We start from the raw sequence: 15,230 nt of genomic DNA on the forward strand, positions 1-15,230 counted from the left end.
AAAATCTTGGAGTATTTTAGTGTTAAAATATTTCAGTGTAAAGTAGCACATGAGCAAAAGTGTTGTCTTTTCAATTGGTTAGTAATTTTTTTCTTGATAAAGCGCTAAATTAATAAATGCTATAATAACATTTAATGTAGGCAGAGATAAATATACATCAGTTTTCGATGCAAAATAAACAAAATAATGAATTTTAATGTAGATTTAGTATTTAAAATAACTTTTTTCTTTAAGTAATAGAACTTTTCTGAAAAGTCCTTATGCCCCCTCGGGGGTGGTACCACATACATTGGCAACCAATATTCTTCGTCGGTAGTGGATACTTCAAAAAAATACAGTCTTTTTTTAAGATTTATAGCTGACGGCCATGTTCATCATTTACATAAGCATTCTGATCAAGATGTAGCTGTTGTTTGGGGTGGTTACTCAGCACCGAAAATTGTCAACGAATTCGTCGAGCTTTCCATTTTCTGTCTGAAATTTTGTTTGAAGAAAAAACGATGTAGTAAATTAAACGAAAAAAGTTTTCTTGGAAATAAAAATAACAAGAGAATATTCGTGGAACTGCTCAAGGTTTTACAAAACCTAATCTCTGTGTGATACTGGCAGCTCAAGATACTGACAACTGATTGTCATCGTTGCCCTTTCTGTGACTTATCGATATAACTCTGCACTTGCAGTTGGTGTGGACATTGACATTCCTCTTTTCACTGTATTTGTCCCCAACATGCAGTAATAATTTTTTCTAGAAGTTTAAGAGGAAGAATGTCTGATTGCTAAACCAAATCATTTAATTATAAATTCAATAATTTAATTTTGCATTTTGTGTATTCATACGATCAGTGGATGCGATACCAACGTCTGGGTTGTTTGGTCTAGGCAGAACTAATTTATCAGATTATTTTTGTTGCATCCAAAGCATCAGAATTAAAGCACATAAAACCTAAATCTCCAAGCGAATCAAGCGAATTTTTAAGGCAGAGGGTGTGCTTCTGATTTTTCAGTGCCACCATCCGTGACCAAAAATACGATTTTGCCACACACATACGTCAGAGCCCGTTTAACAAGGACTCATTCATGCACCTTTCATCCATCTGCAGATCATAATTTTGATCCGAGCTTGAGAACAACTAATCTCCAATTCAATACCTCAGGGGTATTGATTTGTTATGGGAACTCGAGTCCCAGACAGATTTAACGTGCATCAGTTACCATTTAATGAACGGGGATTCTTCGACCGGCTACATTCGAACACGAGTGCGACACTTCCTACTAACCTGGCCATCTCGGCCCTCTACAAATGTATTTTGTTTGGTAAATTAAAGGACGAAATTTGAAGTAAAGGTCACAGCAACCATATTTAGTCTCCGATGTTTGCCAAAATCGACATTTGAATTCAATATTGTTTCACAAATTACTATGGAAAGACATATAGATGTCTTTAAAAATATAATTAACTTATCAGAGATGCGTTTCGTGCTCTGTTTTATTTAAAGGTTTCTAATATGTCACATTCTCGCATTAGGTTAGAGGAAAATACACGTGACGTTCTTAAAAAACCATCCCAACCACCACGAAAATATAGAGTTCAATAGTTCGGTTTGAACTATAATTTTTGGAAAACAAAATGGCGAGTTATCCGAGAGCTTTTCAGAAATATGATAAATAAATTTTTTTTTGGCATGAATTAAATTAGTTTGTAGTGAAAGATATGTGATTTCAATAATATGGTGCAACATACCAAAGATTTCGTGACACAATCAGTTTATTGAAAGAGACTTTTAGTGGCTGCGTAATCTCCAGAAAAACGGGTGTAAACTGGCCAACAAGACCATATGATATAGCTACGTTTGATTTTTTTTCTGTAGGATTGTTTTAAAAAATTATTTACTATAAACCAAAAACACTACATGGTCTTAAACACTGAATTATCCGTGTAACTTTTGAAATAAAAACACCTATGGCAAAGTGGACAAAATTGCAGGTCCATTATTGAATCTTTAAATCCATCTTTGCATTAAGTCAATTTTAAATAAATGCCATGGATTAAATATCGAAAACTTTAAAAAGAAAATCACAATAATAACACTCATCGCAGCGAAGTTTATTTTTAATTTAAAAGTATACAGATCTTACTCGTAACCCTTTAGTTCAAACTATAAGTCTTATTCAGTGAACAGAGAAACTGCACATCTTATCACCACTTTTTAAAACACCGCGTTAAATATTACTCATGGTATTTTAGTTTTAGCAAACTTCAACAATTGTATGGTTTAAAGTGAAATAGTGTTTTGATCTGAAGAAGTAACAATTCACAATACACAAAATAGATGCATTAAATCATCAAACGATTTATTCAAATTTTATTTACATTTAAATACAACTTTAAGATACGGACTATGATTCTGATATACAGTCAAACGTTTAAAACAATTAGCATGCACAACAGAATAACACTTTTTTTTCTTTCACAAAGTGCTATAAGATTGCCATTTCAAACTGAACTATAATCAAATCTAAACTATTTTTCAAAAAAAAATTAAATACTTTCAAGATGTTCTCATGATACATGAAAAACATCAGTAGGGAATGAAGTAGTATATATATATTTCTGAAAATAAGTTTGAACTTAGCACTATATTATCTTTGAAGAAACAGATTTCCATTTGTCTAACGGCTGCAACTAAAGTAGTTAATAAGGTGTTTATGTATAGTAAAGTGCCTCAAGCTCCAAGGTAAAACGAGTCCACCTGGGGAAAAATGTGGAATTAATGTTGACATGTTTAAAATTATATGAGATAAATAGATAAAATGAAGCATAGAGCAACATCAATTTAGTGGGAGAAGATAACTTCAGGACATTAAGGCTTAGAAAAGAGCGTTCTCTTGTTTATTATTTCAACAATGTGACTTGACGAAAAAATGTTAGAAGAAAAAACTAGCTATCAAAAGATGTACAAATATTAAGAGAAATTGTGAACAATGAAAATCGAATTATTTTGAGATAACTGGTTATCTTCTCTTATTAAGATCGGGTTTTTAAAATTTAGAGATGGAAATCGCAAACAAATGATTAGCAGCTTTAAATCTTCCTTTTTTTAGCATTAATTTTTCCCAGGCGTCTAATCGTTCTGAATGGTGATCTACAACTTTATAATTAACTTTCTTCATTTCGCATCGTTTTCTAATTTTGAACGCTAACCCCACAGTTATTCACCAGGTGGCACTGCCAGCGGTACCGTATGGCCACTTTACTATACCTAAACATAATTAAATAACTGTAGTCACAGACATTAAAAGTAAGATGCATATAGTTGGTTTCACGCATGTCACAACTTATCACAAATTTGAAATCTCCCCGAAGTGGTGCTATTCACATTCATACAAAATTTTGCACAACAGTGGTAAATGGACCAATGCTTAAAATTTGGTTTTGTATTGGATGAACAATGATTTTTCAAATGCACAGACTAATTTTTAAAAAAATGCTAACTTGTGATTCACATAATCCATTTTTATAATCGATCTATGCATAATTTTTTCTGTTCTTAAACGTTGTCAAACATTTAAAAAAGTATTGCAATTAAATAGTTAGTTTAGAAGGGGAAAAAAAGTTTTTTTTGGGTTGATCTTAATTCGGCCGCAAAATTTTAAATTATGTTTAAAGCTTTTAAATTGAAACATAAAAAAAGGTGTACATTTGAATTTTAAATTTAAACTTCAATTTCTAGGTCAGTTCAATTGAGTGCACTACCAAAAATAAAACTCATTTTTGACGATTCAACAATTTTTGAGCTTTTATTTCGTTATTTTTGACAATTTCATCTCTACATTTGTCCAGTGACTTTGTCCCGTGATCACGTCACATTTGATGAAAGGTAAAATTTCAAATATCTTCCTTATAAACTTCTTCCTTACTCGTGTGTCATCTCAATGCATTTTGGGAGTTTTCGACCATTTTATTTGTTTAATATTTTAAATCCTTTAATTGGTACTATAGTACTCGCTTATTAAACTGATCTTTAGGGGTTTATTCCTGCCCAATGGCTCAGCACTTATATACTTTCCTTATTTTACATTGTAGTTTTGTTCTTTTAAACAATTGTATAATCGATAAGTTGTATTGAATCTAATGCCCTTGTCTAAATGCGCATCATCAATTTTGAAATTTCATGAAATGTTCGGTCATAGTATTTCTCAGTAATAATTTCATCAGTAACGAAGAAAATCTCGTAAATTATGAATATCGTATAGTTTTGAATATAAGCCTGTCTATGCGTATGCCAAGAGTACGCTTTTTCTTTGAAAATTTGAATCAATTTTTGCTTCGAAAAAGTATCCAACGTCACACCGATTCCTCCATTTCTACTTTAGCTTTCTCTTCTTCACAAGCCTTTTCTCTTATCAATAAGAATTGGCAACATTAGTATTGTAGTTCAACTTGGCAAAGAGCCAAAGTAAATTAGACTCTAACAGCGAGAGCTACTTGAACTCTGAAGCTAGTGTGTTTAACATTTCTGCACGTTACTGTTCTAATCATTATCTGTTTTAAAATTAGATGAATGGTGAAAGAAAAAAGTTTATATTGAAAGAAACGGATGAAACTCGGCAAATTTAGAATTAACATGGCTGTCCTGCATTTCTTGTGATATTTTGAGGGGAATGTTCAAGTGGAATTTTCGAGAGGAATAAGCGAATTTGGTTATTTAGCCGATGCTATAACTTATAATGTTTTCGAAAATTATCCAGAAATGCACGACTTATATACAAAGTTATAAAGTATCAATTATTACAGTTTTGAAATCTTGTTTCCATGAAGATAAAGGTTAGTGAGTTTAAACTTTTTCCCAGTAGTTAAGTATAATGGCAGTATAGTGGCTTTACAATAAATGTAGTGGCAATTTTGTGCACGTTAATATATCACACAATGGTGAAACATGGAATTAGCAATAGATGTAAAGTGTTTATATTTAATAATTTTAAAAAAGTTAAATGTTTCTTGATAGATACAACTGCAATGCAATACAAACAAAATTACCAGTACATATTTTTTTAGATTCTTTTTCAAAAAATCATCATTTTTCAACAGCATAAAGATACACATATTTTCTTTGGGTAACAAAGATACAATCATAAATATTTTAACAGCAATTTTAACTTTTTATATCATCTCGATATGTTACGATATGCAAAAAATCAAATACGTTTTTTACCATCTCCGATGTGTCTAAAACATTTATATAGTGATGATGAAGTTGTTGACGTAACAGCTTGTTTATTTCTAGTCATTAAAACTCATTAATCACAAATGGTTTTGAAGAAATAAAATCTAAATTCCATATGTTTACACTTCTTCAAATTAAAAACATTAATATTTACTTACGAAAATTTCTTATTTGTTTTAAGAACGTGTTTGTTTTTAAAACCAATCTTAATTCGACAAAAAACTTGATTTTTTTCCCATTTAAAAGCCATTGAAATAATATTAAACTGATCCACACAGTTTGAAATCAATGCTATTTTAAATGCAAGTATTATTATAAAAAATCTGCAGGTAATAATAGGTTTTAACATAAAAAGTAAACTAGAAAATATACTAAGATACTTCTTTATTATGGCTATTGCAAATATCGCTCAAGAGCATGGTCAGTATTAAAAAAAGTGTATTATCATGCGTAAGAATACGGAATTCAGTTGAAAAAAGATGATATGCAATAAAATATGGAACAAATTATGTAGTGGAAAACAAATTTATGAGCAACAAGTTACATCACACAACAATATTACGTGACACAATTATAATAAAAATCTTAATTTGGTAGAGCCTTAGTTCAAGTGCATTGTATTACACGAGGCCTTCAATAAATAGCAGTAGGTAAAACTCCTAAACTTAATAGCTGCTTGTGACAAAATGCACAAAAATATCCATGATTGGAATAGTAATAACAAACCTTTTATTGTAAAATAAGCGGAAACAATTTTAGAGACAAATATCACATGAAGAAAAATACTTCTTGTATTTAAATTAAATTAACTATACATTTGAGGGAGGGGGAGTTTATAAAAGAGCACGTCTTTAATAGACACATAGAACTTGAAAAATAGTAATGATAATATGGCTTCTGAGCTTCTACAACTTTCAGAGCTCACTGGATACCAAACATTCATGTAGTTCCAAATAAAAAGGTGTATAATGACTGTAAGTAAAATTTTAAAATCTTTGCACCAGTGATTGATTTTAAAGAAATGTTCCTCACTAATGAATTACAAGTTACCTTGTAAAAAATGGCGCAAGCTCAAAATTCCGAAGTCACATTTACTTATTAACCTCACTTCAGCAATTTTCTGAAATGGAAACAACAACAACAACGATTCACAACAACGAATCAATCACACTTACTATCAAAGTTCACCATCACTATCGTAATAAGGTATCACTTTACTTCCAGTTATATCTGGAAGTGGTTTTTGCAAAAACGACGCCATTGCTTCATTCTGATTGGGTGATGGCCTTTGCTTAACGCTCACATATTCTCCACCAGCTTTGTTGCTCTTCCAACATGGTGGTGGCCAAAGTGATACAACCACGTATATTGTTAAAGCAACAGTTATAAGGCAGAGGACAGTAAAGACGCCAACCACAACATCGTTCCATGCTGTGAATGATTGGACTTCGTCCACCATGACTTTCGGCTCGCAGTACCCATCCATAAGCAGCGCGTCATCGTGGCACAGTACGCATTGATAGTCATTAGGGCCATGACACTCTACACAGCTGTAGTGACACGGTAAGCAAGCGGATGTGGTTAGCTCATGTGTGCTACGATAGTTGCCAACAGCGCTTCCATAGTGCCCAGATGGGCACTGTAAAACACATAAACCTTGGTAGGAAAACTGGCCTTTAGGGCATTCTGAAATGAAATGTCAAATATTTCAAATAAAAGTATATAAAATATTCAGTGAAATAATACAAAATATTTGAATAAAGTAAGGAAAAAATGGGCCACCCTGCTTCGGATTGATGGGTACTAAGTTGTTTGGAAGTAAAGGTATCCGATGCGCAATGTTATTTAAATTGTCACTATCATACTATTGGTCTCAAGAGTAAGGTTTTTTTGAACTACATGACACGTTATTGGCCGAGAGCTGGTTGTTGAGAAAAGAATCCATAGGCTAGTCATAAACTTCATTAATAACAATAAATAATAATGTGCACCAATCATACCATATATTTAATAAAGAACTCACATAATAGCCAGTTGTTACTCTAAAGAGTCATTAAGGTTATTACACAACTTCGAGACAATCGGATCAAAACGAGAGAGGTAACAAAAGAAAACGATTTACAAAAAGAAAAAAATAAAGATGGCACTGAATACAATGATGGCTATTAGAATTATCGTAACAGTTCCTGGTAATGGCTAAGCGTAAGTAAAATACATAGCCTAAGAAATAATATAAAACGGCTTCATAAAATCTAAGAAAAATTTAAAAAAATCAGTATTTTCACTTAATTATTCGCGTAGAGAGGGACATAGGTTTAATATTTTGCATACGCCAGTAAACATTGATGCAACACGAGAGCATGACAAAGTCCTTATAGCTGCTATTGCATTCAGTGCAATTTTTTTCTTTTTATTTTCTGTTATCGCTTTCTTATTTTAGTATGCATTCATTGATGCGTATTTCCAAAACTTGAGGGTTAGAATTATCATTATAGATTACATTTTCCAGGTTTTCTTTTTATTTAATATGCTTCCATTTTTGTATCTTTTAATACATTCATACATTGGCGTTGAATGCACTTACGTCTATATTTTGTCCTTTTGAACAATGTTGGCCAGCCATTAAAAAAAAAGTGAAACTCCGAAAATCAGCAGAACATGTGAAAATTTTAAAATTTTAATTTGTAAATGGCCGATCAGTGAAAAATGTGTTCCATAAATGTTGGGATACTCAACTAACTATCCAACATAATAGTCTATCGAAGCATATTTTCCGAAATTACGTAAATAAATGAAATGAAACTGGATCAGTCTTACATGCGTCAAGAGTAATCTACGCTGAAAGTGTTTGTGCAACAGCAGTAGTATGCATTGTAAGATCGTGGTGTTATAGTAGCCGTAAAGTGTGATCTCTACCGAAAGATAATAATCATGACCGTTATTTCATAAGGATCATTCGTGTCCAGTAGTTCCAGTACAATGAAGTCACGAGTCATATAGCCAAAGAAACTAGGTTTTCCTGTATCAGAAATATTATCTGAATCATTGATCAATAAACTTTTGGACCATACGTTAAACATGATATCTATAAGAGTATTTCAAAACTAATAACTTATCCCACTGCTGAAATAATACATGTCATGGAAGCTCAACTTTTCCAAAATGATTACCTCTCTTTTAACTGATGATTGACCCACTGTAATGGTTTACACGATGTGTTTTTCAGATGATAAGTTAGTTTATTGAATCATTCAAATTATTCACTCAATTACGTAATAATTCACTTATTCACAATAACAATTTCAGTCAAATAATCATTCAATTATTTTCTCATTTCACACAATCAATCATTCAGTAATTCCTTCATTCGCTGCATTGTTCATTTTATCTCTCACGCATTCACGAATTCTTTCATTATTTAATTTTACATTAATTTTTATTAACATGCTTACCTGATATTTTGTAAATAAATCACTGTAAAAATATCTTTTAACATTTTTTTAAAAAGGAATTGTCTATACAAACCAGGAAGGTTACACTTTTCAAGTAAGCTGAATACTAAATATGTTACACATATTAATGCACAAAAAAATTGATCTTAAAATAGAAAACATGATTACACCAGATTTAAAAAAATATAAGAACAACATGCATTAATATTCGTAATCGCAACATTAACTTAAGTGTTGAAAACGTTTTTATTACTGCGTGGACCATTCAGTTTTAAACTTTAAATTGATTGCAATTTAAAAAGCATACATTTCTATGTAGTAGATTAAGGACCCCAACCTTTTGCTTTAAGGGCCACATTAATGAAATCTAAATAAACTAAGAGACAGTCATTTTGCTAATTTGATAATTGAAATAAAATAATAGTTCAATTAACGGATTTTTCAAATTTTTTTGTTATTATCTGCACTGTTAAAAATCTCGGGGAAAAATTGTTTAAATAAAACAACAATTGGTAAAATAAAAATTTATTTGTTATTTTCTCACATTCAACCAAAACAGTCAAATATCCATAAAAAAGTCTTTTTCATTGAGAACCGTTAATTGAATATTTTCACCTAGTACAGTTAAACAACCAGAGTTTTATTCGCGCCAACTAGGATCACAATATAAAGCCATTTAGTCAATTGCTTCCGGGTATTTACTGTAGCCGAGAGGGCTAATCTGATAATCTCATGAGCGTTTGTATGGGGTTCGAATCCCAGTGTTGACACCACTTCATTTCCTTCAACAAATGAAGAGTTGCTAGTGAACTGCTTTCCCCGATTGGTAACCCTGGACTATTAGAAAAACAAACTCTCATTCACGCATAGATCATCAGCACCACACACTGTTAGAAATTTCTCGGAAAAAATGGTTAAATAATAATTTATTTGAATGGTTATTTTACCATATTTAATCAAAACAGTCAAATTACCATAAATAAAATGGTAGTCAACCTGTTAAGTTTGAGAAAAACTGTTTATTAACTGCTTTCACTGAATACGGTTAAACAACCAGAATTTTAGAATTTTATCGCACCAACTAGAACCAACTAACGAAGCTACTTAGTTCCTTGAAACTGCGTACATATCATAGCAGAGCGGGCTTATCTGTCACTCTCATGAATGGCTGAACTGGAGTTCGAGTCCTAGTGTTGACACTTTAATATTTCCTCCATTCCCTTCAACACATGAAGAATTTCCAGTGACCGGCACTCTCCAATTCACATTACCTTACGAAAAGCTGAGCTCATATGTCTAGTTAAATAATTATATTTTTTTACGTTTCTGAAAAATGCTAGTTGTATATAGTTAAAAAACAGTACAGTTTTGTATTCATGGTTTTATAACCATACTTTTTGTAAATGGTTTCAAAACCATAAAGGGAAAAAATGTTCTTTACCGTAAACTTTACGGTTAATCAGATGGACAGACAGCTGCCAGTTGTTTTACCATAATTTTAGAATGAAAATTTTAACAGTGCAGAGGTTCTTATCACAAAATAGTCTCGTATTTCCCAATTATCACGATAAATTGCGTCACCAAAAAAATAATAAGATGCATTCCACGGTTCATTTGGCAAAACACTACTTAAACCACAACTTAACTTCATTGTTCACCTAACTCCTATTTCTACTTAAATTTAATTCTTACGGTTTTATAACCATACTAGTTGTTAACGGTTTCAAAACAGTAAATATAAGAACTGCTCCTACCCGTAAACTTTTACAGTTATTTAAGTGGACAGACTGATACTGGTTATTTTAACGTAATTTAAGAATGAACATTTTAACAGAGTGATGCTGACAAATATAATACTGAGTTACTAAGCTTATTAACAGCACTGCAAAGCCAAAAAAAAAAAAAAATGGGAAAAAGGATGAATATTATTTCAGACTTAATGTGAGGCTTGACATTGTTTTTGCTTTACTAAGGAATCAATATCTTACAAAATGTTCATAGTTTTATTTCAATTTTCCAAAATATCAAAATGCATTCAAGAATTATAGATATAATTATAGAATAACAAAAAGACAATAAATTTATTAAATTTACTGACCTCTGTGTTAAATACTAATACTGTTCTTTATTTATTTAAAATGTATGATTTGCTTTGTTATCATAAATATTTATTCTACCTAACTTTTGCAAGTTTTTTTTTAAAATTCATTTTCAAAGCAGAAACAAGAGAAATGTTTAAAATATTCAAGTATAGTTCTATTCATTTTTTTCTAGTTCAAAAATACATTTTACGATCTGTCGAAGTGGTAATATTATAACTGACATCGTTTTTCAAAACAACATGTGAAATGTTTAATTCATTACTATTTCTATAATAAATATAAACCTTAAATTTGTAAACTCATAAATTTTTTTGTTAATTTCGGTTTTGGATATATAATTAGAATTGTATTACAATATTATGATCTTTATTTATATATGAAATCCTATTAGTTAAGCCCGACAAACTGTAAAAAAATCCAGATCAAATTACAGTAAGAAATACCAGCGGTGAGGGTAACAGTAGTTATCCTGTTACTTAGGATACCAGTACTGTTTACTGTAAAATTCCTTTTTACCAAAACATGTTACGAAACAGAAAGAAAAATAAGAGAAGGAAAAAAAGAAGAGTTCTATAGTTTACAAGTCACATCTGAGAAAATTACTTCATCACATAAGTAAAAAAAAGTATATATCCATGAAGAAATTAATTTTTTTATTTTACTTTTTTCGTGAATAATTGTACATGAATAAGCTTTAATACAATTCTAAATTCTATGTTTTGTTGTTCATAGATTGTAAGAAGTATCTTCTTTCGAAGATTATTTTAAAATTGAGTATTTACTGAATAATAACATAAACTAAATAACATAAACTAAGATCAAATAATTTAAAAAAAAACATGTACATTTTACCATAATGAAGTTTTGACCCAGTTTACTGATAAAACAATTAAGTAGAAACATATACAACTCCTTCATATTTACAATTGTCTTATATAGTGTATTCATAATAATACATCAAATAAAATTGAAAAAAGTAAACATAAAAATTGTGAATTTTTTTTCATTGTGGCATTGTTTTCAATGTTTGTAAAAAGGCATATAAATAATTATTGCAAAAATAAAAGAGAAAAATCATATAAAAGATTTTAAGTAAGTTCTAAAAAAAACATATGCTACAGATATTTTTTTAATATTAAGAATACAAAACTAGATACCTAATTGGTTAATACCTAGATACCTTATCTTTGCATGTTTGCTTGGAAGTTTTATCAATACGAATACATTAAGTTTATACACAAAGCAAGTAATGTGAATCACTCGTTTATTCTGGCTTCTGATTGCTTACTTACTTGATAATAAAATTAAACTGATTGCGAATTAAATTACTTATTTTACAAGAATGCTTCGTATTTATAAAAAGGACAATATCCAATACCAAAAGCTAGCATCTAAATGAATGATTTCAAGCATAGAGGGATGTTAAAAAATGCAAGCAATGTTAGTTGGAAATAAGGAGAACTCTTTTGTCTTAATGCATCTGTCCTGTGCAATTGCTGCAGCTGAGCAATATAAAAAAATCATACTAACTGTTGAAAAAATTTTAAAAGGTGGAAAAGAAAGACAGCGATTGAATTAATTGAATCAATCTTTTCAGACAAATGTAAAGTCAGTTTGCCTAGTTTTAATCTCTTTCGATTTTTCTAATTGCGTGAATAATTTGTATACACTATTAATGTTTATAAAATTGATATTTTTTCAAAAAATTACCGATGCTTTAAAAATAATCTGCATACTAAAGGGGATGCATTTATACTATGAACCCAATAGTAATTTTAAATACAACTTTTATAACAAAAAACATTTCGTCGTGTGAGATCGCTCACAATATTTTTAAAGTTTTGATATATACAATTTTCCAGTCTAGCTGAGTTGATTGTTAAATATTTCACGCACAGAATTAACCTAGAAGGATTAGCATTATGTAGTCCTACCTTCATCCTTATTTTTGAATTGATTGCATCTGAAAATGAGTAGACCATCAAAATGGATAATTCTTCTACAACAAACCCGATCATCCCAATTTTTAATTTTTCTGCAAAACATATACTTTTTTATAACTTTAATGCAATGGTCAAACAAGTATTAAAAATTAACTTAATTCTAAAATAATTTCAGTTCAAAATAAAATTTATATAATTAATGATAAACCTAAGCAGTCCATATAGCTCAAAAATTTATCACAGTTTTCCCTCACTTTCTAAGCTTTATTGTCATAAGATAAAATTTGGAATGTCTTAATGCCCAATCAAAATAGTGCTCAAAAATTTTAAAAAAAAGTACAATGCAATATCATTTAAACTCTGTAAACAGTTAAATTAAAATTATTACTGATTGTAAAATTGTAGCATTTCTTTTTAAATGTTTAAATTTAAAACTAATTCTTCCATTTACAAGAATTTAAAGGGATTAAAAGCTCTGAGACAATATATATTTAATTGTCCTTTAGAAAAAATAGCTTTGAGAAAAATTAAATATCTAAGAGAGCTATTTAATTTTTCTCAAAGTTTTTTAAAGGATTTAGATAACTCAGAAATTGTTTTAAAATTCAGAAAAACATATAAGTCCCCGTGTTATGTGCAGCGAAAAAAAATATTTGGGATTGAATCTTGTATTGTCGCTCTCTTGCTTGTTCGATTTTATTATTTTAATTGATTTTAATATGTAACACGCTAACCATTTTTATGATATTCGAGAGAATTGTTTTTTAAAAATTTTAAATATACATTTTTATAAAAAGAAATCGCCTGATATCTAAGTTTATTTTATTTTTTAAATAATAATCGAGAATGACCAAACAATCCGAACAAATAAGTAAATAATATACGGGAAACAAAATTTAAAGCTAAATCTATTCTAAAAATTGAATAATTGACACCAGAATTCTCAAAAATTATTAAATGCCTAATTGTGTAATTAGGACTATTTTTCCTCCATATGCACATGTTACAAAGGTAAATAATTCTGAAAAGAAAGATAAAAGGGCACTGCAAACTGCAAAAATTCATGAGGAAATTAAAACCATACTGTCATACGGCTGGTGGCAGTAATGAAATAAGCACATAATGTCATACATTTAAAAGAGGTGAAGCTCAAAATAATAAGCTAAAACAAAAGCAGTACGCGAAAATGTACAAAAGGTAAATATATGGCACTATCTAATCCTAAATCTTCATTGAAATCTTTAAAATTCTTCAGGTTTGCATGAAATTTGTATTTGAATTTTTTTTTAAAAAGTTCTTGTGGTAACTTTCTGTAAATTTGTGAATATTTAGTGACCAGTAGAATATCTTCCGCTTTCTAAGCAGTGTTTTCAACGAAGAAAACTTTCTTTTGCATTAAAAGAAGTTAGTATTTTTCTTTTGAGGCTTTAAACCACGCAAAAGAAAAATCATCTGTTCCTAACAAGATATATTCTATTCCCGCATCAATTGCTGCTATAACGCATAAAGATTTTCTAATATATAAACTATGAATCAAGTATACAATATATTCATCTATATATAGTTCATTTTCAAAGTAAAACCTGAGAGTTACGAAAAATTGAATAATTTTTCGATGATTTATTTTGTACACTAGAGAATACTAATAAATCGCATCAGAGATATTTACAAATCATAATCATGTTATGAATTATCTATAAATTAATTAAAATAAATTAAAAATAACTATTATTTGCAGAATATAAATATCTATCCTATAATATACAACTATTATACACAACTAACATGCAATACGACTTGTTTGAGATACGAATATAAATATGTACTTTAAACAAATATGATGTATAAAAATATATATGTGTGTGTGAATAATCACTTATTTTACAGTGCACAAACAACGTATAAACAATATATTCAAAAGATATACATATATTTCAAATAAATTAAAAACTTCTCATAATCTCGTAAAAATAAAAAGAGTTCATAAAATGGTCTTATCTTATAGCCATGTTTTATGGCATTTATGTTTTTAAGGATAAATAAACAGTCATTACTGTCCAAGTTTGGGTATTTCTTGAATGATAATCACAAACAAAACCATTTCTTAATTTCCTTAAATATCACATGTCAATATTAATTCGTAACCCAGAGAAAATGGCACAGTTATGTAACGATGAAGAATTTTTTTTCACTAACATAAGGTCTTGGTTGTTAGTTCCAGTTTTATACATCCCAATTCTTATGCACCAGGGAAAAATTATTGCCAGTAAAGAGTGCATAAAAATGATAACACACGTATATAGATACGGAAAAATTTTATTTTCAGATATCTGCAAAAAGAGTAGAAAAATAATATGAGATACTACCACAAACTTGTGATAAATGAACAAGGTAATTTCCAAACAAATGATTTTATTGTATAAGTTTTAGAATGATGGAAATTTTTTTAATGTGTTTGTGTTAATTGTACAGAATGGCAGGATGATATGAAGGATACGTGATTGAGTT

At 29.7% G+C, this 15,230-nt stretch overlaps 1 protein-coding gene across 1 annotated transcript in view; it reads right to left on the minus strand.

Annotated features, from left to right (window-relative positions):
- Positions 1 to 2,331: 2,331 nt before the first annotated feature.
- The window catches only part of LOC139426087 (uncharacterized), a 183,565-nt gene continuing 170,666 nt past the window's right edge, over positions 2,332 to 15,230 (minus strand). Inside the window, exons 15-16 of the mRNA XM_071183760.1 lie at positions 8,215 to 8,310; positions 2,332 to 6,911 (exon numbers count right to left, since the gene is read on the minus strand). Coding sequence (XP_071039861.1) covers positions 6,403 to 6,911; positions 8,215 to 8,310 — 605 coding nt within the window. The 3' untranslated portion in view covers positions 2,332 to 6,402. The remainder of the gene's footprint in view (positions 6,912 to 8,214; positions 8,311 to 15,230) is intronic.

This window comes from Parasteatoda tepidariorum, chromosome 7 (genome assembly GCF_043381705.1).
Source record: "Parasteatoda tepidariorum isolate YZ-2023 chromosome 7, CAS_Ptep_4.0, whole genome shotgun sequence".
Taxonomy (NCBI): Eukaryota; Metazoa; Arthropoda; class Arachnida; order Araneae; family Theridiidae; genus Parasteatoda; species Parasteatoda tepidariorum.